Source organism: Hemicordylus capensis, chromosome 3 (assembly GCF_027244095.1).
Source record: "Hemicordylus capensis ecotype Gifberg chromosome 3, rHemCap1.1.pri, whole genome shotgun sequence".
Classification (NCBI taxonomy): Eukaryota; Metazoa; Chordata; class Lepidosauria; order Squamata; family Cordylidae; genus Hemicordylus; species Hemicordylus capensis.
The window spans coordinates 126,945,368-126,971,586 of NC_069659.1; the positions used below are offsets into that span (position 1 = coordinate 126,945,368).

Sequence of the window (26,219 nt, forward strand, 5' to 3'; positions counted from 1 at the left end):
GGCAGCTATCACAGTAACATCGCTTCTCTTTTTGTACAAACACTGCTGTAACTGAGCAGCGAAGTCCAGGGGGTGAGTGACAGCACCAGGACAATACCTCCTGCCTACCTGCTTTGTAACTGTGAGTGGTGCTTGGGTGAGTGACATCTGAAGAGGGCTTAAATGTGGCATGCCAGTGTTGCATCAGTGTCTGTGTTAATTGGACTCCAGTATTGCAGAGTAACCTGATTGTTTACCAGTGCTGCTCCTTAAATGAGCACTTGTGATTTGGTGATTTCACATTAAGGCACAAAAAAGCAAGCAAGTAAGGTAGCTTCTACCTACCCAAGAATATGTTTGAATAAATTCTATAAAGTGTCTAATTTGGAATGTAGGCACACTCAGTCCTATAGTATTAAGACTTGGAACAGCTCAGAACCACACTAAGTGGGTTTCTCTCAAATTGCAGCTTTTAGCTGAATTGTGTTGTATTAGCGTACTGCTGAGGAGCGGGGGAGGAACGTTCTTAAGACCAAATCACATTTTGCACTTAGTGAAAAATGCATATTTGTTGTAGGAACTAATGCCTCAGGGATAGGAACCAGTTGCCTCAAGGTCAATGCATGTGGGAATTAATGGGGCGGGGGGAGGTTTCTGCATTGTCTTAAAGAGTATATTGGTGTCAGGGCATTTAGCTGAAGTCCTTTTTTACAGCTTATGAAATGGAGGTAAATAAACATTTTTTTGTTTAGTAAATGTGTATACTTCCCAAAACTCTCATCTCTGGGCGGTTTACAATAAAACACAGATGAAGAACAAAGTTAAAACATTAAAACAATGATAGATTCTATTCTATTTGCTCATAATAATAGAACAGGAATACTGCATTGCATAGTGCGGCTGTTCTCACATGCAGCCAAGCCCAGTCCTGTCTGCGCATGACAACCACTGGGAGCTGTGTGGCTCCTGGTGTCAGAGGAGCACCAATGGAGCACCACTCCCAACACAGTGGCACACAGTGCTTTGTGGGAGTTCCGGGGGCTGAGTCAACATGTCCTGAGCCTGCTGCTGCCAGGAAAATAGCTGGTTGTCTGAATGTGGGGGATCGTGTGCCCTGACTTTCCCAGCCCCAGCAGCCAGATTGTCTGTGGGGGAGGCGAGCTGATTGTGAGAAAAGGGCTCAGTATCAACCCTCATTGCCTTGATGTATACCTCAAATTGGCAATATGCCAAATATCTTGTACACTTTGGGCTGAAAGAGCATTAATTTGATCTGCACTTATTTGGAAGTGGGTCTACTTAACTAGAAAGCATGCTTGGGCTTACAGCCTGAGTATTTTATCATGTGCGGAGTTGCACCGATGCAGTAGTAATGTTGGTAACCGCTGGTAACATGCCACAACATGGGGGATTAAACCTCTTGTGACTGAAGAACAATGTTGAAAGTAGGGAATGAGGAAGCGGAGGGTTAGCTTTGTAGCGTAACAAAGTATATGTACGCCATTGGGCTATACCTAAATGTACATCCCTAGGTGGATTATGTACACCACCTAGGGATACATGTCAGGCAGTATAGAAATATTATAAATATACAAGCTTTGTCTGCCAAGCCAAAAAGGTGCTACATGCTCATCTATGTATAAAAGAAGATTAAATGAAAATCAGATAATGGTCTAATCACAAAACAAAACCTAGAACAAACAACCAGCAAGTGGAGAATATTGTAATTTCAAAAGATTATGAATCCCTGTGCAGCTGTTGTGCCTGGAAATATTTGCTGTAGTGAAAAGCTGCACTTGGTATGTAATGGAGGCATGCATTTGTTTTCCATTTTTCCTGAAGACATTTCCTACTTCAAACTTAATATCCTCTTAGCCATACTCAACAACTACATACAAACTTTAGAGCTTGATAACGTTTTCTGGAAAAACACTATAGACTGATGGAAAATGGTGCATTAAGTGTTTTCTATTTGAAACTTACAACTAATAGATGCCTTGGCTTCTGGGTAATATAGCTGACATAAAGGACCTAATTAGAGTGCCTGTGCCGTGTTTACTTAGGAGTTGCTGCAATAAAGATGACTTGACTACTATATGACTAAAAATCTGCCCAGTAGGGGGCACTGGTTCATAAGTAGGGAAAGTGCCACCAAAACTGAGACTTCAGTGAGAGGAAGCATTCAGCTGAACTACAGCTACTTCAAAAATGTATTTTTATTTTCAGGAGGAAAAGTATGTATATCCTGCAGTCATCTACTTTGCTATCTAATTGCTCTTACATACTGCGGTACAATATGGGAAACAGCTTTTGTAGCCCTTTTATTGACAGATCTGGTTATGTATACAGTGTTCTTATTAATAGTCGCCAAGCCAATCTTTAAAACCTTTTGTATACATTTTCCTTCTAAAGATAATGGTACAATCTAGGTCATTCCTCATACATGCAATTAAGTATACCCAGCAATCCTGTGAGTCCCTCTCTTCCTGATCCTCACTGTGGGGTTGCCAGTAGGGGACTTCAGCATATGGAGTAGCACATACAAAACATAGTGGGGGAGTGGAGACCTGGCCGTGGGATTGTTTGCTGATTACATATACACTTCTGGTTTGCAGAAGAAATTCAGATGTATATATACGTGAGCAGAGTTAATGTAGTTTTGTATTTACGTTCCTGAGGCTGTTCTCACGAGCAGCCAAGACTGGGCTGGGGCAGATAAGCCCAGGCTTGGCTGCCCATGGAAACCGCTGGGAGCCGACTGGCTCTGTGCAGTGCCTCAGCAGCAAACCCGGCTAAGAAGCCATGCTCTTAAACGAGCACTCCCTTAACCTCTTTCACCTGACTGCATGTCAGCACTCGCAGGATTGCTTTCAGCTGACACTGAATCACTGATGGGCGCCCGTCTTGTGCTTGGAAGACCCCCACAATGCACTACACTACACGGTGCATTGTGGGATTTCCGGGGGCCAGGATGATGCATTCCATCCCCTGCACCTCTGCACTGCCCATGGCAGCCCCGTACCAACTGGGTGCCCAGACCTCGTGGAGCAATCTGCACGCCCAGACACACCCCCCCCCGATCGTCTGCAGGGAAGGCGAGCTTCCCTCCCAGAAACTTCCCTTCCCGCCCTCAAGCCATCTCACACAATCATCAGAAAGGGCTCACTAAGTACGTGTGATTCATCACTCTGCTAACAAGCAACTTGTTTCTGGTACAGTGTTTATCTTCAGAAAACAATTTCTACACTGAATAGCATGAAAGCATGGCGCAGTAACCTGCCTAGGGAGTAAGTAACCTGCCTAGGGAGCAAGAAGTTGCTGGTTTGGATCCCCGCTGGTATGTTTCCCAGACTATGTGAAGCTCCTATATCTGGCAGCAGCGATAGAGAAAGGTGCTGAAAGGCATAATCTCATACTGCGTGGGAGATGGCAATGGTAAACCCCTCCTGTATTCTACCAAAGACAACCACAAGGCACTGTGGTCACCAAGAGTCAACACTGACTCAACAGTACAACTTTACCTTTATGTTGGGGGGGGGAATTCATTAGAAATCAGGGTTTTAGGTCTCCCTTTTGTGAACATAATGAAATTTCTGCAGCCACTTGTATCCCCCTGAAAAATCTGTTCTTCCCAGAAACAAGCTGCCATGCGCCACAGGTTCTAGCACAAAGGAGGATTGTCCAAAATCAGCCCCTACGTCAGCGCTCAAAATAGAAGTGAAAAGGGAAGGGACCCTAAGTGAAATCTAGGCCCCACCTCTTGTGCCCCCATCCCACCTCATTTTAAGTTACCCTGCCCTGTAGTCTTCTGAAAGCTTGTTGAAGGTCAGCACAGAAGGTAAGAAAGCCTGGCCCCCTGTATTTTGAGCACTGATCCCTATCTGTATACAAAGGCGCACTAACCCCCCAGACCTTGGGGACCCGGTCCTGTCCTCCAAGGTCCAGTGGAGCCTCCAAATGGCCACTGCTGAGGGGTGGCTGGGAGTGGGGTGGGGAGGGAAGCAGTCCTCCCTTCTCTCCCCCTCCCCTGGTGGCGGTGGGGTGTGAGCAGGAACGACACTGAGCCCATTCATTCGGGCCAGCATCTTGAAACAACTACGAGGCACACCTGTGCAGTTTAGAGATCGCCACAAGCCCGTGACACCAGTGTGACCATGAGCTTTGGCAGGTCGGGCCCCCCAAAGGAAGTTTTGCTGGGCCTCACATGGGGGGGGGAAGGGGGTTCACGGCTGGGTGGTCTGGTTGCCCAAGTTATCTTAGTGTGCCCCCGCCTGTATGGAAATGCCTTCCAGTCACAAGACCATGGAACCCCTGCAGTCTCCCTCAGTGTTGTTTTAACTTACCCTTCTAAACTTCCTCGCTAGGAGCTCTTCCAACCCACACCAGGTAATCTGTTGGGTAGTGGTGCTCAACCACCACTTATGCCCAAGTGTATACATCTTGCTGCTTCTCTCTCTCGTCCTTCCCATTTGTGTGTGCAACAAGAAGACACATCTTCTATCATTTATATACTGTATTGCCCTGAAAATGTTCTTAATGGCTTACACAGTAGTAATCTGGTTTCCTGTCACCAAAGGGCTTCCAGGTAGAAGAAACAAAAGGGAGAAGCCAGCAACAGCCACTGGAAAAATGCTGTGCTGGGGTATGGCTTACTCCTGTTGTTGACCACATGCCAAAGCAGGGGGGAATATATATACAGCAGCTGCTGCCTTCAGATGTTCTTTGCATAGGATGCCCACTCCTTGCTGTGTTGCATTGCACACAGTTTGGGAGGAAGGGATACAGAAAGATATAACTTTATTTAATTTGCTGAGTGTAGCTTGTTGAGGAAAATGCCTCATGCTTTTTTGCAGCTGTCTGTTATGACTTCAAAAACGGTTATTTTTTCATCTGCTGTTGCTACTGGGTCCAGATATGCTTTCTAAAAAAAAAAAAAAAAAAGTGGGAGAGATAAATAATCTTAGTTTAATTCTCAGCATCATAACAATTTCAACTTCATTTCTATCACAGCTCCTAAAAGAATTCTACTGACATACACAGTAGTAAGAACATAAGAACAGCCCTGCTGGATCAGACCCAAGACCTATCTAGTTCAGCATCCTGTTTCCTACAGTGGCCCACACCAGATGCTTCTCCAGTTCTGAGCAGAAACAAAGCGCTTGGGATATTGATCTTCTCTTATTAACCCTTTAGAAAATGAAGGATGTGAGAGTTGACAGTCTGCCTTTGATGTATGTCTTTTGGCTTTGATGGCAGCCCTATTTCTGAATGTCAGCTTAGGATTCAAACTTTCCGGTTATATTAATATGAAAGTACCTTCCTATTTTAGAAGATAATTCTTTAAGCAACTCTTCTTACCACTAGAGTGTTAATAAAATTAGTAGGGTCTAGGAGGAAAGGCAGGGAAGACATGTTAGGTCTTTCTGTGAAGTAGATGAGGAGGTATATTGACCCAGTTAGGATCAGGAAGATCTGGGTTCAATTCCCAACTCAGAGACTGATGCTCACGTGTTGGCCATGGGCCTCACAGGCTTGCTGTGACAATAAAATGCGGGAGGGTAGGCCCTGAATCCCATCATGAGCTCCTTGGGGAAAAGCAGGATAATAGGAAATGTTTTAAAACATATTTTAATAGATATATGTATCAAATCTTTTACTTAAAGACTCTCAAGGCTGTTAAGAGCATCAGGCTAACATTCCTGTTTGCATGACATGTATGTAGGTACTTTTTATATAATCAGGCCAGTCTGCACTCAAGCAGAAATATTGTTCTGGGTTGCAGAATTCAGCACCTAGAGGATCTTGGCTTGTATTCCAAGTGTATTTCACAGCCCCAAAGGCTAGAATCTTGCATATATTTGTTCTTACAGTTGAAAGAATAGGCTTGAAAAAAGGTTGGAAAGTTTCTGGGAGCTTAAAAAGTACATAGAATTCACATAGCACTGGATAGATTCAATTTTTCTAGAGATCTTTGTGAAAACATCACACTGGTCTAGACAAAATTCTACCCTTAATCTGTACTAACCATCACACATCATTAATGCCAATGCAATGCAAGATGTGCAGGACCAGCTATTTAATGGCACTCAGCATGTAAGTCACAATTAATCTGTGAATTTAAAAAATCCTATTCACTTTTTTATTTATCTTTAACAGATCTTTAATAGATCATTATATTCAAACCAACAGAGCTCACCTCCATATTCTTTTCATCTTGATAAAGAATGATTTTTGGTTGTGGAATTGGAGCAGCTAGCGTTTGCCAAATATTGTACCTGTTGGAAGAAATAATTAGTTATAGGAAAATAGGAAGCTGTCATATATCAAGTCAGATTATTGGTTCATCTGGCTCATTATTGTCTACACAGACTGGCAGTGGCTTCTCCAAGGTAGCAGGAGAACCAAGGAGAATCTCTCTCAGTCCTATCTTGGAGATGCCAGGGAGGGAATTTGGAACCTTCTGCTCTTCCCAGAGCAGCTCCACCCCCTAAGGCAGGGCTGCACAACTCAAATGCCCTGGTGGGCCAGAACCATCCACAACTTGGTGTGCAGGGGACAAGGTCAGACATTTAACACATGATTACATTAAAATTAAAATATATATATTATTAGTTACTTGTGGATCTACTCCTCCTGTCAATGGACCCAAAGTTTTAACCAGGGATAGTGGCCAGAGAATAGGTCCCATCCCTGCTCAACCAGTGGGGCCCCTGGAGTGCATGCCAGCCCCAAACAAATGCTAAGTCCTCTCCTCTCCCTAAGTTGTTGTTGCTTTCAGGCTGTAATGCTAGGCTTGCTTACATGGGAGTAAGCCTCACTGGGTACACCATGGAGGATATTTATGAGAAAGCATGCACAGGATGGCGCTATAAGGCAGTTTCCCACTCCTGTGTTGCTGCTGGATACCTGGGGGCCAGTGAAATAGTCCCTGCGGGCCGAATCTGGCCCCCGGGCCTTATGTTGTGCAGGCCTGCCCTAAGGGGAATATCTTACAGTGCTCACACATCAAGTCTCCCATTCATATGCAACCAGGGTAGACCCTGCTTAGCTAAGGGGACAAGTCATGCTTGCTACCACAAGTCCAACTCTCCTCCTAGTCATGCTCCAGTGTCTTGCCAAACGCTCCCCTCCTGTACATGGAAAGTTGCATGTATTGGAGAACTACAGAGATCCAACAGCATGCATACAATCTACTGTAAATCTCACTAGGGAGACCATGAACTTCATTGGATGACAACCATTGGCCAGTTATTTCCTTTCAACATAGCCTACTCTTACAGAGTTGTTCTGGGGGCAGAAGAGAAGGTTTATGAATATTGTGGTCTGTTCCTTGCAGAAACGGTATGATAATAAATAAAATACATAATATTGGGGCTATTCTGAGACAAGGAGATGGGTCTCATGATCACAGAGACCTGCCTGGGGAGGGCGAGCGGACGAGCAGACAGTCTGCTCTGGGCAGTCTGCTCTGGGCAGGTGCTGGGGGGAGTGGAGCCGATCAGCCTCCGGAAGATCCAGCATGCCTTGCGTGAGTGCGCAGGGCATGCTGGAGAGACCCCCGGAATCGGGAGGCGGCTTTTCACCTTCCCTCCAGGGGTCTATTCGTGAGTAGCTGCGCCACGGCAACTCACGATTGCTAAAACTGGGTTTGCGGCGCACTCGCTCCACAAACCCGGTTCAAGCACCAGGCTACAGAAGTGGGTGACCCGCTTAGGAACCACTGGGCTCGCAGCCGAGCCCGGTGGTTCTCATGGGCTGCAAAAATCGGGCTAGGCTCCCTTAGCCAGATTTTTTGCAGACCATGTGAATAGCCTCTCACCCTAACCCACACTAGGAAAGCCCAACCTGGGTTAGGCTGCATGTGAGAACTGCTGGGATTGGGCACAGCCCTGCCTAGCCCCGCTTTGAAATCTGACTCTTAGCCAGGGTTAAAAGCTAAGCGAGCCCTTAACTTGACCCCAGGATTGTGAGTTCATGGGGACTATGTTCAGCCCCAGTGGTCACAGAGACAGGTACCTAGAGCACCCATCTCTTGAGGGAATCCTCCAATGCATCACACATGGTGCACTGTGGATATCCAGGGGCCAGGATGCAGCGCAGCTCATCTGGGAGTGTGGTCTGCACTCCCACCAGGAGTCCAGTGCTCATCTGGGATGGAGGTGAGTGCAACTAGCCTCCCCCGCCCACTGCCCCTCCTGCCCGGTCATGTGAACAACCTCAATTTGTCATGGATTTGGGTTCCACAAATAGCAGAACGCTTAGATTTAAACTATCAAACTATGTTAAGGAACTGTTTACTGCAGCTTTTCGGGGCGGTGGGGGGGGGAAGTGTCCAGGAATACTGTAAGTTCAATGTTATTGTCTACTGTGCATATTGGTGTCCATTTCTATATATCATTTTCCCGTTTCATTCCAAAACACTGAAGAAAGGCAGGTCAGGTAGTAGATGGTTGCTTGGGAAGGCATGAACTCTATTGACTCTTGGGGCTAAAGAGCACATTACCTTAAGTCTGTTATTTGGCACCTGTGGGAGATTACCTCCTGGGGCAAATAGCCATGAGGATCAGGTGCAAAGGGTTAAAGCTCTCCTTCCCTTCATGCCATGGTCTTGATCTGGATCATAGTTCCACAAATTAATATGTCAGCCCTAATTACAGGCTTAAAGTAACATGTAAAGGGTATTCACACATGCAGCCTTACCTTAGTTAGGGCAGCCCAGCCTGGCTTAGACTGTGCATGTGAAGCACTGAGAATGAGATCACTCCCAGTGCTGCACCCGCACCAAGCCCTACTTTCATACCTGGCAATTAGGCAAGGTTTGCTTAACCTCAGCCAGCAATTGTCTGGGCAATTGCCGCCGAATTAAATGGCTTCCCCCTGGCCCACCGCCATTTGCGGCAGCAACCCAGGGAGAAGGAGCAGCTGCCACTCCCACTCCCAGCGTCTACCTTCACCACACCACCACTTGTGTTGGTGTGCGTCGTGGCAGAGGAGAGGACAGCGGCCGCTCATCTGCCGGAGAAAGCAGGTGAACTCCTGCCTTCTCCTCAGCTGACCTGCCCTACCCCCAGCCCACCTTCCCCAGGTTCATGACCTCATAGTTTGGCCCTTAGAGGTTCTAAATGATCCACCACCAATGCCTTTGCAGTGTCAATGCCTTTGGTTCTGAATCTGCAGACTTCTGAAGTTGGAGTGTACTTTGGCATGTTTTGCTTTTCTTGATTTCCTCTTGGTTACTCTAGTAACAACATGACTCTGCTTCCTGTACGCCTTAAAATTAAAGACGCTTGTAAAATTAATTTGTAGACAAAATAGAAAATGTCATACTCATGTTATCTTACATTTTTGACAGATTCTTATATTCATTATACTGAACCTAAGAGGCCTGCTGGCTCAGACTACAGATCTACTTAGTCCATCATCTCCCTTTCCACAGCTATATACTTCCACGAAGCCCACAAGCAAGGCATGACTGAATCACAGCTATCAAAGCTATTGCATGTTTATTTCCAATGCAAAATCTCTTATTGAGTATCAAGCAATTAGGATCAAAGTGTGTTTTCTACACTAGTAGTAGAGGAAGGAGACATATTTTTGTGAACCCCTGCTCTGCAATAGGATGTGAAACCTTTGGTTTCACAACATGCTTCTCTTATCTGGTTAATTACAGATTGAGACAGAACACTGGTCTGTTTTCAAATTTAAATTAGGTGTTCAGATATTTAAAACCTCAGCAAAGACAACGGACTTGTTAAATGTGGAAACAAAGACAAATTAAAAAATGCTAGCTTTTATATATGTATATAAAATGGCATTTTACCTTTTACAAAGAAAAACCAGGAGCAAGATTGTTATGATGGTTCCAAGTACAGCACAGACAAAAGGAAGTGTGGGGAATCTGTTGGGTTCCGTGCCTGAAAAAAAGCCACAAAATATTATGCCAATTACAAGCATAGGGATTGGCAAATGGATGCTGCTGTGCCCTGCAGTCCAACAAAATAATCTCTAGATCTGTTGACATGCTTCTGATTCTGCAAATCCAGGGAGAAATAATTGCTCTGAAATAATTGCATTCTTATTGCAGGGACTAGCATGAGACTAGCACTGAGTGCCTTACTAGCATTGACTGGCATTTGGACCACACATGCCATACCAGTCAAGATGTTGACCAGTTTTCTAAAAACAACAACAACCCTAACCTGTTGGAAAAGAACTATCTGGGCTGCCCATCTAAAACCAAACAATGCGGAGGCCAGGCATCATTTGAAGCTATTCCATATTTTGGACACTATAACCAAAAAGGCCCTGTTGTTAAAAAAATAAAAATAAAAATAAAGCCTACCACCATGCATTTAATGGGAGAAGGCAAAGGAGAGCATCAGAAGTGGAAAGTTATTGGGGGTAGGCTTTTATGGGAGAAACTCTGATCTCAGGTCAATAAGGGCTTTAAAGATCAAAGCCAGTACCTTGAATTGAGGCTAGAAACAACAAAAAAGAGTGAAACTGATAGATGTTCCATGATCCACTCTGCTGGCCCTTCAGGACCAAAGTATCCGCTAGGCTTGTGTAAATATTCAGCTCAATCCCCACAGCGGCCCTGGCACCATGTGGAGGTGACTACTGCTCACCTTTTTGCAGTGCGGTGCTCTTCCCAGTGCCAATGGAGCCCCTTAAAAAGAAACAGAGCTGTGCCAGACTCTCAGTGACATCTGGGAAGGTGCACAGGGACTACTGAGAAGTGGAGCCCTTTCCAGCACTTTCCCCATAAAGCTCTATTTGGCTTTGTAGGGTTGGGTCTGAATATAGTAGCTGCATTACTCTTTATAATAATCTAACCAGGAGGTGAAAGGAGGATGAATGGCTGAGCTGAGGTCAAGTGGCACATAAGATGAGGTTGGCAAAAGGCAATCCTGAGCACTGAAGAGCTGATCCGAATCGAGGAGTACTCCCAAATTGGTTGCACGCTCCAAAGGAGTCAGTTCATGTCCAGAAGAGCCTGTACACCTAGTTCTGATATCATCAGAACCTCTCTCTTATCTGGGTTAAGTCCCAATTATGCATGAGAGTGAAGATTCTGAAGCTGCTGCAGACATCAATCCAGAAACCAGTTCAGGGCTTCCATTGCCTTCCCAGGATTGCAAAATGAATATGAGAGATAGAGCTAGGTGTCATCTCTGTACTGGTGATATCCTAGTCCAAATCTCCAGATGACCTCCTTCAGTAGTTTCATGTTAGCATTTAACAGTGCAAATCTATTCGATCCATGTCTGAAAGACTGGTGAGGAAGGGATGTAAAAATTTGAAGTAGCATATCTCTGTTTGAGCTGGAGCTGTCAGAATCTTTGTTATCTCCATATATTTGCAAAACAAGTCTGAGTCTGTTTGTTTTGCAGGAAATTAAGAACGATTTAGACAGACAGGAACAGGAGACACAAGCAAGTTGGGAAGTCAGTATTCTTACCAAATACAATTGGGTCACTCCATTCACCAGACATTTTTGATATGGGACAATATTTTCCACCACGTGCACGTAACTTCAAGGTGTGTTTTACATCTCCAGAGCAAATGTAGTATTCTTTAGTTGTCTAAAAGCAAAATAGTTGTCTGCTTTATTTGTTTGTAAGTGGCAGAGTTTCACAAGAGTTTCACTTTACATATAGGGCAGGTTAATAATGAATGCAGAACCCATAAGAACACAAGGACAGCCCTCCTGGATCAGGCTCAAGGCCTCTTGTCCAGCATCCTGTTTCACACAGTGGCCCACCAGATGCCTCTGGGAAGCCCACAACCAGGAGATGAAGGCATGCCCTCTCTTCCACTTTTGCTCACCTGCAATTGATATTTGGAGGCATCCTGCCCCTGAGCCTGGAGGTGGTCTATAGCCATCAGACTAGTATCTATTGATTAACCTGTCCTCCATGAATTTGCCTGAGCCCCTTTTAAAGCAATTCAGCTGATGGTCATCACTACATCCCATGGCAGAGAATTCCATAAGTTAATGGTGCTCTGTGTGAAAAAGTACTTCCTTTTGTCGGTCTTTAATTTCCTGGCAATCAGTTTCATGGGATGTTCTAGTGTTCTGAGGGAGAAAATGCAATCCACTCTCTGCACACCATGTATAATTTTATAAACCTCTTATCATGTCTCCCCCTTTGTCATCTTTTTTCTAAGCTAAAAAGGCCCAGATGCAGTAGTCATAAGGATCATTCTCTAGGCCCTTTATCATGCTGGTTGCCCTCTTCTGCACCTTTTGCAGTTTTACAATGTCCCTTTTGAGATACAGTGACCAGCACTGCACACAGTACTTCAAACGTGGCCACACTATAGATTTTTTTATAACATTAGCACACTGATTTTCGATCCCCCCAGGATCCCTCTCTTGGTCAATCACCAACAGCTCAGACCGCATCAGAATATATCTGAATTCAGGGTTTTTTGCCCCAATGTGCATCACCTTTCACTTATGTACATTGAAGCACATTTGCCATTCTGTTGCCCACTCACCTAATTTGGAGAGAACTATTTAGACTCCTCATGATCCTAAGTAGTTCATCTAGAAATAAGGGCGATGATGGGCTAGATGTGGGCAAGCAAACTGAGGTTGAATCCAGACAAGACAGAGGTGCTGCTGGTCAGTAGGAAAGCTAACTGGGATAGGGTGCTTCAGCCAGCTCTGGATGGGGTTGTACTCCCCTTGAAAAGGAGCAAGTGTGCAGTTTGGGGGTATTGCTGGACCTGGCTATGCTTTTGGGTGCTCAGGTGGAAGCAGTGGCCAGGGGAGCCTTTGCATAGTTTTGGCTAGTGCACTAGCTGTGGCTCTTTCTCAAGAAGGCAGATCTGGCCACAGTTGCCCATGCCTTAGTCACATTGCGGCTGGATTACTGCAATGTGAGTTACATGGAGCTGCCCTTGAAGAATATTTGGAAACTTCAGTTGGTGCAGAATGCAGCTGCGAGAGTTCCCTCTGGAACTGCTCGCTCAGAGCATATTACACTTATTTTGAAAGCGCTGCACTGGCTGCCAATTTGTTTCCAGATCCAATTCAAGTTGCTGGTTGTTACCTTTAAAGTCCTTAATGGTTTGGGTCCTGGATACCTGAAGGACTGCCTGCTCCCAAGGTTGTCAGAGGGGCCTTTGCTCAGTGTGCCGGGCTAAATTGTCATGCATGCAGGACAGGGCTATCTCTGTTGTTGCCCCCAGGCTCTAGAATGCTCCCAGGGAATGTCTGCTCTTTGTTAGCTGTGGCTGCTTTTAAAAAACAACAGCTAAAGACCTTTTTATTTGATCAGGTTTTTACCCCTTAGGGGCTGCTGGGTGTCTCAGCTTTTCTGCTTGTTTGTATTTTTATGGGGTGTTTGTGTTTTATAGTTTTTATTGTTTAACTCATTTTAAGGTTGTAGGTGTGGTTTTTATGGAGTTTTGCCGTATTTGAACTTTTGCAAACTGCCTTAGGATGTCTTATGGAAGGTGGTATACAAATTGGATGAATGAATAGATCAATAGATAAACAGTCTCCCATTTGGCAAAGGCTTCCTTTGTTTTTCCTTCTCATTGCACTGGTTTCTCACTGGGAGCCAAGCAATTGTCAGTGCACCCCACCCACTCCATCAGCATAGAATTCCCATGTTTGCTTCAACTGGCCATGCTAAGAATGAAAGTGGTGCATGAGCCAGCTGGGGTGGTTGTTGCCATCTGGGTGGGATGCATGCTCATGGTGATTTTTGACAAGGTCTACAACCCTAAAGATGGAAAATAGGCAATAGCATTGCGATACTTTCAGTTTTCAGTGTGTTATCATACTTTTATTGTCCTGGTCATTGGTCCTGCAGCAACCACATTTGGTGTTTTAAAAGCCTTTAAAAGTTTTAAAGACACAAAAACTCCAATGTGAAGTTGGAGGAATGTTCCCCAGGGATTACTCCATGGAAAGACACAAAAACTACTGTAGGGAAGTGAAGTTGGAGGAATGTTCCCCAGGGATTACTCCATGGAAAGAGTACAACAATTGGATCATTTTTACCTTGACCTTTTACTCTGTGCAAAAATAACTGCAATGTTACCTGGATTATTTGGGGATGAAGAAGGGGTGATAAAACACAAATCTGTATCTGTAGCGATGCTATCACCTATGTCTACTCTCTAGTGGGGTAGACGTTGCCAAATATCACAATGATAATTCATCCCCTGATATGGCCAACATTTGCGGGCCTGACTCATGGACTAAAATAAGGTCATTTTAAAACAAAAAAAACCCCAAACAAAACAAGTTGGCCTTTTGTGGCCAAGTTTTTGCAACACTTTGTTTCTCCTGGACATCTACAGGGGTGGACTTGTGCCCTGAACCAAGTTTATGTGATCCTGTTAAACATCTTAACATCTCAAGCGTGCCCACAATACCGTGGTTATGATATGCAATGTGCTCCTTTGAATGCACATTGCTTCTTGGTTGCTTTACATTATACATTAATTAACACTCTTTGCCATATGTTTCTTCACCCACCCAAAAATTAAAGGAATAAGCCCAGAAATAAACTTACAATTCAAGCAACACTTTGTCTCTATTTTCAATGGCTAAGAAAAATTACTCAGAGTAGTCCTTTAATTTAATGTCTAACTGGTCCTTTTAATTTCAATGGGACTATTTTGAGTAATTTCCTTCATGTCAGCCAATAAGTTTTCTTTACAGTCATGACATCTTTTAAAGCTTTTCAATCCATGCATACAACATACTCGATGTGGTAGTAACATCACATTCCATGACTATTGTACCATACCAAATAAAGCTGGTAATTAGATCTATACTCCTAAACCAAATTTGTAGTCCATTTTTTCCTTTGAAATGTGTGTGTTTAAGCATTCATTGTCATTTAGTTTGGTAAATGCAGCATAACATTTATCTCAGCAACTATAGCGCATGACCTCTAAATGCCCGCCTTAGTAATGGCAGTAATTTAGATATCTTGATTATAATATATTACTTGGAGCCATAACAAAGTCAGACTTTTTGCATCTAATGCCTTGCCATTTCTTGTCATGATATATTTCCAGATTTCTTAGTCCCTCACTGCATGCCTCTTAAGAATTTGTCCTCATGTGGAGGGGTGTTTTACAGTTTTTATTATCCTGGTCATTGTCTTGCCTTTGCACCTCCTCTCACCTTTACTCAGGTTTTCTCTTTTCCCTTTAAATGGGCTCCATTCTGTGTGCATCCACACATTTGTACACCCATCTTGAAGCTTTTGGGATGTTTTCAGCATCATTTGGCATTTTGAAGCAGATGTGGGTATCTCAATAGATTAGACTATAAATTGATTAAATTATTTCAGGATGTTCTGAGCATAGGATACTATAGTGCTTGCTTAAAAACCGTGTGCATATCCTGTGTTGATGTAAACTAAAGATACTTACACATGTAGTAGTATTTCTGGTTTCATCCTTTGAAATAAAAAACATGGCATTGTTAATTGCATTGGTATCCAATCGTCCTTCTAAATTCTTAAACTGTACTTGCTTTTGCAAATTGAGTTGTGTGTCTTCCTCATCCAGGAAGGCAAGCATTGCAAGCATTTAAAGGTATATTAAAAACTGACTTCCATATTAACTTTTCCTCTAATCCCTCCTCCCTCCCACATGCATATTACAAACAGTGTTGGCCCTAGACATTTTGCTAGGACACACCTTCTTTACAAGTCCTGAACCTGCCAGCCCCTTTTCTCACAGTCTGTCAGATAGACTGTGTCTGATGCTGCAGCATGTTTAATCCTGCAGGGCCTTGCTTACTTTAACAGTCCCACAGCAACACCAGTCAATCTTACTGTCTTCTCTCATTTAGCTCTCCACGCAACATTCTACTCATACTGATCACCCTCATGCAAGAGGTTGTTTCTACTCATCCACCTACAACTTGTCCAGGCCCCACTGGACTCTTCACCTGTCTCCTCTTACTGCTGTTTGGATTATTTGTCTTTTCATTCAATATCTACAGATATTAGCTGCATTCAGGGAGCATTCTATCAGCTTTTTAGCCAGGAGGTTCTGTGTTATTTGACAAGAGAGGCTACCACAAGTGACATTTAGCCTTTTCAACAAATTAAGATTTGTTGCTCATCTGGATGTGGTTCTAGAAGAGAATGATTGTTGCTTACTTTTAGTACTTTATTTAGTCCTGAAAGTACTGTACATGATTCAATTTCTACTCTGCATACAAATCTGTCCAGTGAAAGGGAGGAAATAATAGTTATCTGTTCAGGTAGAGATGGAACTTGGTGAATAGCCCTGGAACCAGATTCCATATAATATAAATTTGAAATCTGGCAATTTTTCAAAATTTGAATTTTTAATTTTGATATGAATTTCTGCATAGACAATTCACATAGGATTAGCAAAGGTGGTCAAAGCCCTGTAATGTACAAAAAGAGACCAATTTCTTACCTTTATTGCATATTCAAAGCAGCCAGATAGAGCAGCACTCGGTAGATTACGACTGTGTGGGGGGTACATCCATTGTACCCTACATTCTGATGGATGCCCAGAAGAGCAATTTACAGTGATATTCTGTGGAGGACCAAGCCTTTCTGGAATGAAATTTTCAGTAGTATATATGATGTGAAATTCCATAAATGTTTAAATGGTGTGCCTCCACAACACCTCCCAAGCATGAAAGAAAAACATACATTTGTGGGAGTGGTGGTGGCCAGACCTGTAGTCATGATTTTGTGGTGAAGGAGGCCTAAGGATATCCAGAAGGGCTGTGTGAGGCTTCCGATTGCTATTCAGATTGCTTTGCAGTAGGGCTATTGTGAAGCTGAGATTTCAACCAAACAGGGAATCGAAAAGCAAGATCCAAATCAAATAGCTAGATGGAGGGTGCCCAAGCCTGCTAATCATAAAAATGCCTGCTATCACAGTTGGGACATTTGCTCTTCAGATGAATCCCATGGTAACTATGAAGAGCCCAGGTGGGGTGGGGGTGAGTGATACATTGGGGCTGGACATTCTGAGCATTTTGGGATGGCTGTACTCATGTACAACTTCTTTTTTAAAAAAAATTACATCTGAATACAACTTGTATCTCTCTGAATAGACTCAACAGAGAGATGCATAGAAATTTGGTCATTCAGAGGCTTTCCTCCCACCAAAAATGCCGAGTGGGAGTAAGTCCTTTGGCAGTGATGTCTCAAGCTGGAGGAAAGATGACTTTGCTCAGCCTCTCTTTAACCTTCCAGTCACAGAGCTTTGGGGAAGGGGTGTAGAAAGCTATGCTTGCTCAGCCAAAGGGCATTCTGTCAGTTGCTCTATCTCTGAATAGAGCCAGTTGAGCATGCACGGCGGCCTCAAAAATTGCTGCCGTGCCGATCTTTGCTGGCCCAAAAGGGCCAGAAAACCATCCTGGGACGGGCCGCGGTGGTGAATTAAGAGGCCGGTGGGGGGGAAGGGAAACCTTTGTGGACACCCCCCCGCACGGCCTTTAGGAAGCCCCCCGAACAGGCTACAGGTAAACAAATATATTAATAATAATAATAATAATAATTATTATTATTATTATTTTATTAAATTTTAATTTGCGAACCCCTCCCCCCAGACCGGACCAAACCGGGGGTGGGGGGTTTCAGGGGGTGCCGAACCGAACTGGCTCAGTCAGGTTCGGATACAGTGCAGTTCGCACCTGTACCGAACCAGGTCAGCTGGTTCTGTGCACACCCCTAGTGTAGAGCACTTCAGAGGGAAGGGGAGACTGGTTAAAATAACATACAATGCAATGTGCTTTAGTCTTGAACACAACCACTGTGTGCATGCTTTGTTTGATGCACGTGTGCTGCCACAACCAGGATGTCAGCCTACATGTTCAGCTTGTTGTTGGTCTTAACAGAAAACCCTTCCACCTATTTGCTTGAAATGTCATAATGCATTCAAAATGGGCTACCAGTTACCTACTATTTTCATGCTACTGTTGATTATAAGGCTTCCCCCTCTCCACTTCACCTATTTCTTTGAAATTGTGAGGACTTCATGACTACTTAAGGTGCTACCACCCTGGTTCTTTTTATTTTATTCTGTAACGAACTATAGATATTCGAGGCATTTTGGGGTTTCTCTGTATTATATATCCTACGGACAAATGTTCAGATGCATCAAATATTTGGATCCGAATAACCGAATCTGAATTGCAAGAAGCATCTGAAGCATATTTGAAGGACCAAACTGAACAGCGCATGTTCCAAATAACAAATCTGAATACTGAATCAAATGCTTGCCTATTTGCACAGGCCTAGTTTCCAGGGTGCAGAGGAATGAATAAATAAATAAATACAGAGCAGCCACAACCTCTCTACAGGGAGCCTAATGTGTTAACATTTAAAAAAAAACCCCAAACCTTTATTAGATATTATTACAGTGTATAAACATGTAAAAATAAGAACCTACTGCTTGCCAGAGGGTCTCAACTTTGGCAGCAATGAAGCATAATATTCTGCACAACTGCACAGGTATCATGTGGAAGCAGCTGTCTTCACACTGTACTATGCACTTCCAGTATGTGTGCATGCAGGGTGGTGGTGGTGGCTGCTCCTGTATAGAAAACCAAGCCCCATGGCTCCCTGGCGATGGCAGGGATGGCATGTGGAGGGAAGTGTGCACAGGGAGCATTGTGAGGGGCAGTCCCCCTAAGCATGTTCTCCAAAGGGCTGTATGGGAGGAAACGCTTGGAACGAATATCCCTTCCAGTTCTCCTTGTGCATACTTCACACTGTGCATACCCTGTACACCATCCCAGACACCACCAGGGCAGGGCAGAGTTTAGTTTCCTTCTTAAAAAAAAGTCCTCTCTGCATCAGAAGTATGCAGTACTGCCCAGAGACACGTGCACAAGAAGACACTTCCATGAAATACCTGCACAAAGTTGCAGATTATTCAGCTTCAATATTGTTGAAGCATAGACCTGCTTGCCAGGTATCCAAATGCATCAGCTCAATGGCTGATGTGGCTAAGCGTAATATTGCAGCAATACAGAGATTTTTTTGGTCTAAGTGGGGGGGGGGGGGGACTATATTCCGGCAGCAATCAAACTTTATAAGATCAAGGTGGTTCCTCAATTACTTTACAGAGCCCAATTGGGGATGTACACCAAATTTGGCGAACTCAAAAAAATACAAACGGGTTTCTTGAGGAAGCTATTTGGCACCCCCAACTGTGTGTCCAATGCGGTGATCCGCTCAGAGGTGGGGATTCTTAAATTGGAGTCCAAGGCATGGATGTTATCGATAAACTACTGGATAAAACTGCAACTTTTCCTGACAGGATTAATCCCCAAATTATTGTCAGTAGAACCACAAGCATCCTGGTGCAAGGAAATAATGCATAAGCTTTCCTGCTGTGGATTATCTCCCGCTTTTTTGTTGGAGGCTGGTGTGACTACAGCTCGCAAATTGGGGCAGCAAAGACTGGTCGATATAGAAATACAAAATAAGAAGGCTATTTTACCACAATTTTATAAATCTGTACAGCTTAAGACAGATTTAAGTCCAGCTTCTTATTTGTTTACGATTAATCAATGTAATCATAGCTGGGCCTTTTCTAGGGCAAGGTTTAATGCCTTCCCATCAGCGCTATTATACGGAAAGTATAACAAATTGCCCTATGAAAAGCGCATATGTCCTTGCGGCTAGGAGATTGAGTCAATAGCCCATATTCTATTAAAGTGCCCACTTTACCAGGATGTAAGACACCAATTAATTAATCCCCTGCTAAATAATCTGAAGGGAAAAACCAGGGATTTCCTTGTAAAACATTTATTAGCTGATGAAGATTCAGTAATTTCTAGAATAGTTGCTAAGTACTGTTATGTGCTTTTAAAATAAGAGTCTCAAAGTTATGAGTGTATTTTAAAATTGCCATTTTTAGGTATACATTTATTTTAAGGATTTTATGCTATCTTATGTCATTTACTACTGTATATCTCTCTTTTGGTCATTGACCGTAAATAAAGTAAACAATCAATCTGCATCAGGGTCCAGAACACTGGAAAGTGAGAGTGGTTTTACTGCTTAGTAGACAGACATGTGAAGTTGAAGAATTGTCAGATCCAATCTGAAACAATCCAATCCAGCATGAAAATTTGTCACAATAGCAGTGAAAACCCTTTAAAATTGTTGGATAGTAGGAGCATGTTGGATTTTAGTTGGTAGTATCCAGTGCTGGATTACCCATAGGGATCAGTAGAAAGCATCCAAAAACTAATCACTCCCGAATAGCTGGGCAGAACACTCTGGGATTTCACATAGTGGTAGTACTGGATGAAAGCATTAAGTGTGTAGCACTTAAAGGAGATGAGGCCACCTGTTGGTTTTTTAAAGATTTTTTTTAAAAGTCTAAAAAACTTTTTAGAAGTGCCATAACTGCATTGTTTCATGGTAGAAAGTTACAAAAAGTGTGGGAATTGAATCCCCCAACTGAACATCAAGTATGACTTATTTGGAGGAAAGTACCCCCTTTTGGGCACCGTATGTTATAACTCCAAAATGGCTGAGCACAGAGTTGTCACATCTGTTGTGGTGGTAGTACAAGGCCATAGCATTCAGTGTGTGTAGCTTGAAGCATACTGGTCCACCCATTGATTTTTCATGAATATTTTTATAAGCATGGGTCTGTAAAACTGGAATTCCAAGATTGGTAGCTGAGCAAGAATAATACAGGGATCTATTTGACATAATGCATTTCAAATGGCTGGCTTGATCTATCACTCAAAAGTCCTCTCCCCCTTTCTCTTTCAGCCTGTTCAAAAAAGGCAATTGCTATGATTTGGCTTGGCTTCCAGAAACTTTAAAACTGTTTTTAATTCTGACATAAATCTGACAAAATGGCTGAATTCAGACGTAACGTGAAACCAGAGTTAAATGGGGCAGAGGTTGGAATTCTATTATGTCCAAATTCAAGAAACTGCAGTTTTAAGCCAAAAACAACCCCCAGTTTGCCTTGTCTCCAATTTGAACCTTCAGTTTGCAGTACGGTTTGCCACTGAGACCTGTGATTTGGCTGCTGAAATGTTACATCTGAACCCAGACACCGCCATAGTTGCGGTTTCATGCCGTTTTGGAACTGTAATAATAGAGAGGGTGACCCAGACCTGCCCAGGGATATGGTTGCTCTATGCATGCTGCAACTCTCAATGGCTGCCTCTCAGCAAAAGTGCCATGCCCCCACTATCCTCCTTTCTCTTCCCCATTGTGCCTGGCAACAGTGATGTGTATGGAGTATTTAAAGAGACACTACCCTTTGAGAGGTAAAGAGCCCCTGGTGGCGCAGTGGTAAAACTGCCGCCCTGTAACCAGAAGGTTACAAGTTCGATCCTGACCAGGGGCTCAAGGTTGACTCAGCCTTCCATCCTTCCGAGGTCGGTAAAATGAGTACCCAGAATGTTGGGGGGCAATATGCTAAATCATTGTAAACCGCGTAGAGAGCTCCAGCTATAGAGCGGTATATAAATGTAAGTGCTACCCTTTAGGCTATTCCTGGCTTCTTGCTGCTGTCAAGAGGGACTGGGCGCCTTCCCCCACCACAGTTTTGGGAGGGATAAAGATGGGGATGGTGAACAGTTTAGGGGAGCAATCCCACCTGTGCCTGCACATGTCTTGCTGCTGCAGCCAAGCTTGTGGCCGTCCATGCAGAAACATGGGTGCATACAACACAGTGCTGCAGTGCAGCACTGAACCCCAGTAGGGTGCTCTCTAACTGATTGTGGCACTTGACAAAAATTCCTCTGTCCTTTTGCCCCTAACACAATCATGCCCCTTGCAAGACAACACATGCAGTTGTCCTGCCCACATAGGAAAGGTGCTACCTGCTGCACAGGTGTGCTACCGCATCAGTCACCATTGCCAGGGTCCCATTGCCAGGGTCCCAGTCACCATTGCCAGGGTAGTGGACATGGGGTGCCAATGCACCCACAGCAAGCATATCTTCTCCAGAAGCAGAACAAAAGACTTTGCTGCTGTGAAAAGCTGCCCCTTTGTTTGATGTGCTCTGCTGCACTATCGGGGAATATCTGCAGTAGATACCCTTGATGGGACCTCGAGGGCATGAGTCCAATGTCCCTGCACCTGTCCTTATCCTACTATGGGGGAACTTGTTGCCTGGCCACACCCACACATGTCCAGTCCTGCATGAGTGTGCACATGGTGGATGGCTCATTGCATTCATCTCCCCCAATTGCCATTCGTGTGACCACAGGGGTTTGGTGGCCCACAGCCTCTAGTTTCGCTTGGACAGCTAGCTGCTCCAAACAGCCATGGAGTCCCAGCAATCTTCTGCTGCCACAACATCTATTATTGGTACTGGCACTGCCAGCACCATGGGGAGTGGTCAAGCTGGGGACACCTCCAGAAAGGTTCAAATGAAGCTCTGAACAGACTCAGAGACCGGGGTCTTTTTGGAACTGTAGACGAGCAAGGGGTGCAGGCCCAACTGCAGAACCAGTTCTGCAATGAGGCCACCTACGACTGGATCTCCTACCAGCTGGCTCCCGGGGGTACTATCACACTGCAAACCAGTGCAAGGAGAGGCTGCAGCACCTCAAGAAAAAAATTCAGAGATGACCATGCTCAACAAGCTCTTCAGAGTGGAGCGCAGGACCATGACCCACTATGATATGTTTGCATTGGTCCTTCTGGAAAGGAGGGACATTACCTTGGAGGCCATGGCTGGGATTGATGCCAGGGAGGTGGCCGAAGACCAGGGAGGAGGCCGAGGGTCAGCCAGAAGTCCAGAAGTCATGCAGGGGGGGATCAGGCCTGCTCAACCATCTGCCACCACAGCCACTGCCCCAGCACCACCAGCCACCAACTCCACCACCCCTGCCTCAGTGCTAACAGAGGCCATATCCATGGTGCCCCATGCAGCCATCCGCACTTTTCCAGCTCTTGCCAGGGAAGTCCCTAGCTGCACCTGGGTCCTGGGGTGACAGCACGCCACACCTTTTTTTGGGACTGCATCCTCCTCTGCCCTGTCTGGTGGTCTAGTGGCAACAACTGTGGTACCCTGCCAGCTTCACATGTCTGCCACACTTTCCATGGCACTTGAGGTGTCTGCAATCTCCATTTTTCCTGGCCCCTCATGTGCGCATGCTGCCACTCAAAAGCAGACAGAAGTGCCAATGGCAAGAGAAACCTAAAGGGATGCCAGAGGCCATGGGGAACCCATGATTGTCCAGTCCGTGGATTCTGCTGGACATCCACTCCATTCTGGCCTATATGCTAATGAGTCATGACAATGATGAGATGCAGATAGGGGACCTGCAACCACTGTCCCCAACCCACCTCTTCAAGACCTCCTTGCTGGAGTGTGTTATCCAGCAGGGCACAAAGAAAGGAAGCCCCCTCCCTTCCTGGAACCCTTCTTCCTGCAGGAGGGTGAGTTAGGTGAGCAGGCACTCACATCCACCTCCGAGCGGGATGCACAATTGAAGCTCCCAAGAGGACATGAGCCATCAGCTGCTCTCCCTTGCAGCGAGAGAGGAAAAGCTTTGCCCTAGCAGGGACAGCACCCAGCATCACAGTCCACACCATGATGCAGGTGGTCCTCAGCACCACAGAGAAGGAAGCAATACACAGATTCCAGCAAAGGAGCTGCTTCCTTCAGGTTCTGGTGTTGGGGGCCTCAGGGTGCAGCAGCTGCCCATTTCGAGGCAGCAAGGTTCTTAGAGGTCCCCAGAAGATTCAAGGGGCTGATAGTGCACTCCAGGGCAGCCATTGAAGCAGCCCAGAGACATTTGGAGGCCGTCTCCTCTGCTTCCAATGTCCTGGATGAAAATTGGTCAGCGGGAAGGAGGTGGGTGATGCCAAGGTACGACAGCATCTGGAGGTCAATGGACCATTTTGGAGGATGTGGATGAGTAGGATTTCGAGCACTTTTGGGACAGCTTCAGGATGTCCCAGGTGACCTTAGACTTCCTGGCAAGTGAGATGGAGCCCATGCTCCGCTGACAGGACACTGTGATGCACCACATTGTGTCAGCATACAAGCAGCTTGCCCTAACCATTTAGAAGCTGGCCTCCAACGTGAACTACTTGGCCCTGAACAACCTGTTTGTGCTTGGCATATCCACCATCTGTGAAGTAGCCAAGGAAGTGGTGGACCTCCTGTTGGAAATATTCCTGGAAGATGTGATCCGCGTGGCTGATGCACAGGAGGTGATGTTTGGGTTCCAGCAAGAGGGGTTCCCAGGCATCCTCAGCTGTATAGACTGCACACGTGTGGAGCACAGCCATTTTCTGGAACTCTCCACTCACCTCCATTCTCTGTAGCTGTACATGGGTGAACATTGTGCATGTGGACGTTGGTGGATGACAGGCTAAGCCGGCGATATTTGAGGAACAAGGACACAGCCTGCAGGAGTGATTGGTCACCTCCTGTCATGCCTGGGAGGGCAACTTCAACCACAGGCACAGCAGCGTGTGGATTGTGGTGGAGCAGGCATTTGAGAGGCTGAAGGCCCGGTAGTGTGCCCTCTACACCTTGCTGGATGTAGAGGAGGATCTTGTGCTGAAGGTGCATCCTGCACAACATATGTGAGACAAAGGAAGATGTCCTTCCTACTGCGTACAATTCTGGTAGCACGTCTTAAAAAGGACATTGTAGAACTGGAATAGCTTCAGAAGAGGGCAACCAAGAGGATCAGGGGCCTAGAGCACCTTCCTTATGGCTACAACACCTGGGGCTTTTTGTTTAGAAAAAAGACGACTGCGGGGAGACATGATAGAGGTCTATAAAATCATGCATGGTGTGGAGAAAGTGGAGAGAGAGAAATTCTTTTCACTAGAACCAGGGGTCACTCACACTAGAACACTAGAACCAGGGGTCACTCCATGAAATTGATTGCCAGGAGGTCTAGGACCAACAAACGGAAGTACTTTTTCACACAACATGTGATCCACTTGTGGAACTTTCTGCCACAGAGTGTGGTGACAGCCAACAGCCTGGATGGCTTTAAGAGGGCTTTGGATGACTTCATGGAGGAGAGATCTATCAATGGCTACCAGTTGGAGGGCTGTGGGCCACCTCCAGCCCCAAAGGCAGGATGGCTCTGAGAACCAGTTGCAGGGGGGTAATGGCAGGAGAGAGGGCATGCCCTCAACTCCTGCCTCTGGCTTCCAGCAGCATCTGGTGGGCCACTGTGTGAAACAGGATGCTGGACTAGATGGGCCTTGGGCCTGATCCAGCAGGGCTGTTCTTATGTTCTTATGTCCTGTTGGAGAAGCTTGTGGACACATCCAGAGGGCCAGGGCAGTGGCGGAGGAGCACCCAGTGGAGACAGGGATGCTGTGCCGGCAGGCCCCATGGCTCTGGCCCTGGTTCTGAGAGTCGTTGATGGCAGCAGGGAGGCACTGGGGGTGAGAGCTACCTTTGCTAGACATGCCTGGGAGCATCTCCCTCTGGCCCACCACCAAGAAAGGGCATACCACCCTTAAAACTGTTGATTCTAGCACAGGGTCATCACCCACACCTATGCCAGCAGCGGGATCAGAAGTTGCAAACACCTGTTCCCACCTTGCCAATGATAGGACTGCCAGTGTGCTAGTGCCAAATAAGGTTAAAGCATTCTATATTAAACCATTGTGTTTCTCTCCAAATGCAAGTGTGGAGCTCTCACACCCACACACACAGCCAGTGTTGGGGAGGTCAATGAGCGGTTTGGTGGCTTGGATGCAACAGGGATGGACATGGGATCTCTCACCCCACCCCAAGACCTGCTGTGTTCAGCACAGACTGCACTAGGGGCTTGCTTTTGCTCAAATTGGAGGTTTGGTGGCCCATGGGTCTCCATGTTCTGAAAGCAGAGGGTGTGGAGGGAGGGGAAACTGAGTTACTTGGCAAACTTGCAAGAAGCCCTCCCCCTGGCCCCCAACCCCAATGCCACTCACATGCAGCAGAATGCACAGAGCTTTAAATAATACAGTGCCCTCACCAGTGCCCAGCCTACACCTCACCATGAGAATGTGCCTCTCTGCTGTTAAGTATTAAGACCTCAAGCCAATGTTCTGCTGCAGTTTTATTGAGGTAACATGGCTGGAAGTACAATGAAGATGGGGTTAAACTGTTATTGGCCTGAGAAAGGAGCCGGGTGCAATCGACACACACCCTTTTGAGTCATGGCCAATGGCAGCTGCCTGGATGACATGCTGAAGCCCTGCCCTCAGTCTGGTGATGCAAGTGGTGCACAGGTGCCTGGAATATGGCCCTGGTGTCCA

The 26,219-nt window shown here is 45.4% G+C and overlaps 1 protein-coding gene across 2 annotated transcripts in view; it reads right to left on the minus strand.

Annotated features, from left to right (window-relative positions):
• Positions 1–2,259: 2,259 nt before the first annotated feature.
• The window catches only part of LOC128349198 (granulocyte-macrophage colony-stimulating factor receptor subunit alpha-like), a 34,053-nt gene continuing 10,093 nt past the window's right edge, over positions 2,260–26,219 (minus strand). For both annotated transcript variants that reach the window (XM_053305233.1, XM_053305232.1), the window contains 6 exons: positions 16,411–16,553; positions 15,388–15,414; positions 11,441–11,564; positions 9,800–9,893; positions 6,176–6,254; positions 2,260–4,900 (listed from right to left, as the gene is read on the minus strand). In XM_053305233.1, the coding sequence (XP_053161208.1) occupies positions 4,817–4,900; positions 6,176–6,254; positions 9,800–9,893; positions 11,441–11,564; positions 15,388–15,414; positions 16,411–16,553 (551 nt within the window). In that variant the 3' untranslated portion in view covers positions 2,260–4,816. The remainder of the gene's footprint in view (positions 4,901–6,175; positions 6,255–9,799; positions 9,894–11,440; positions 11,565–15,387; positions 15,415–16,410; positions 16,554–26,219) is intronic.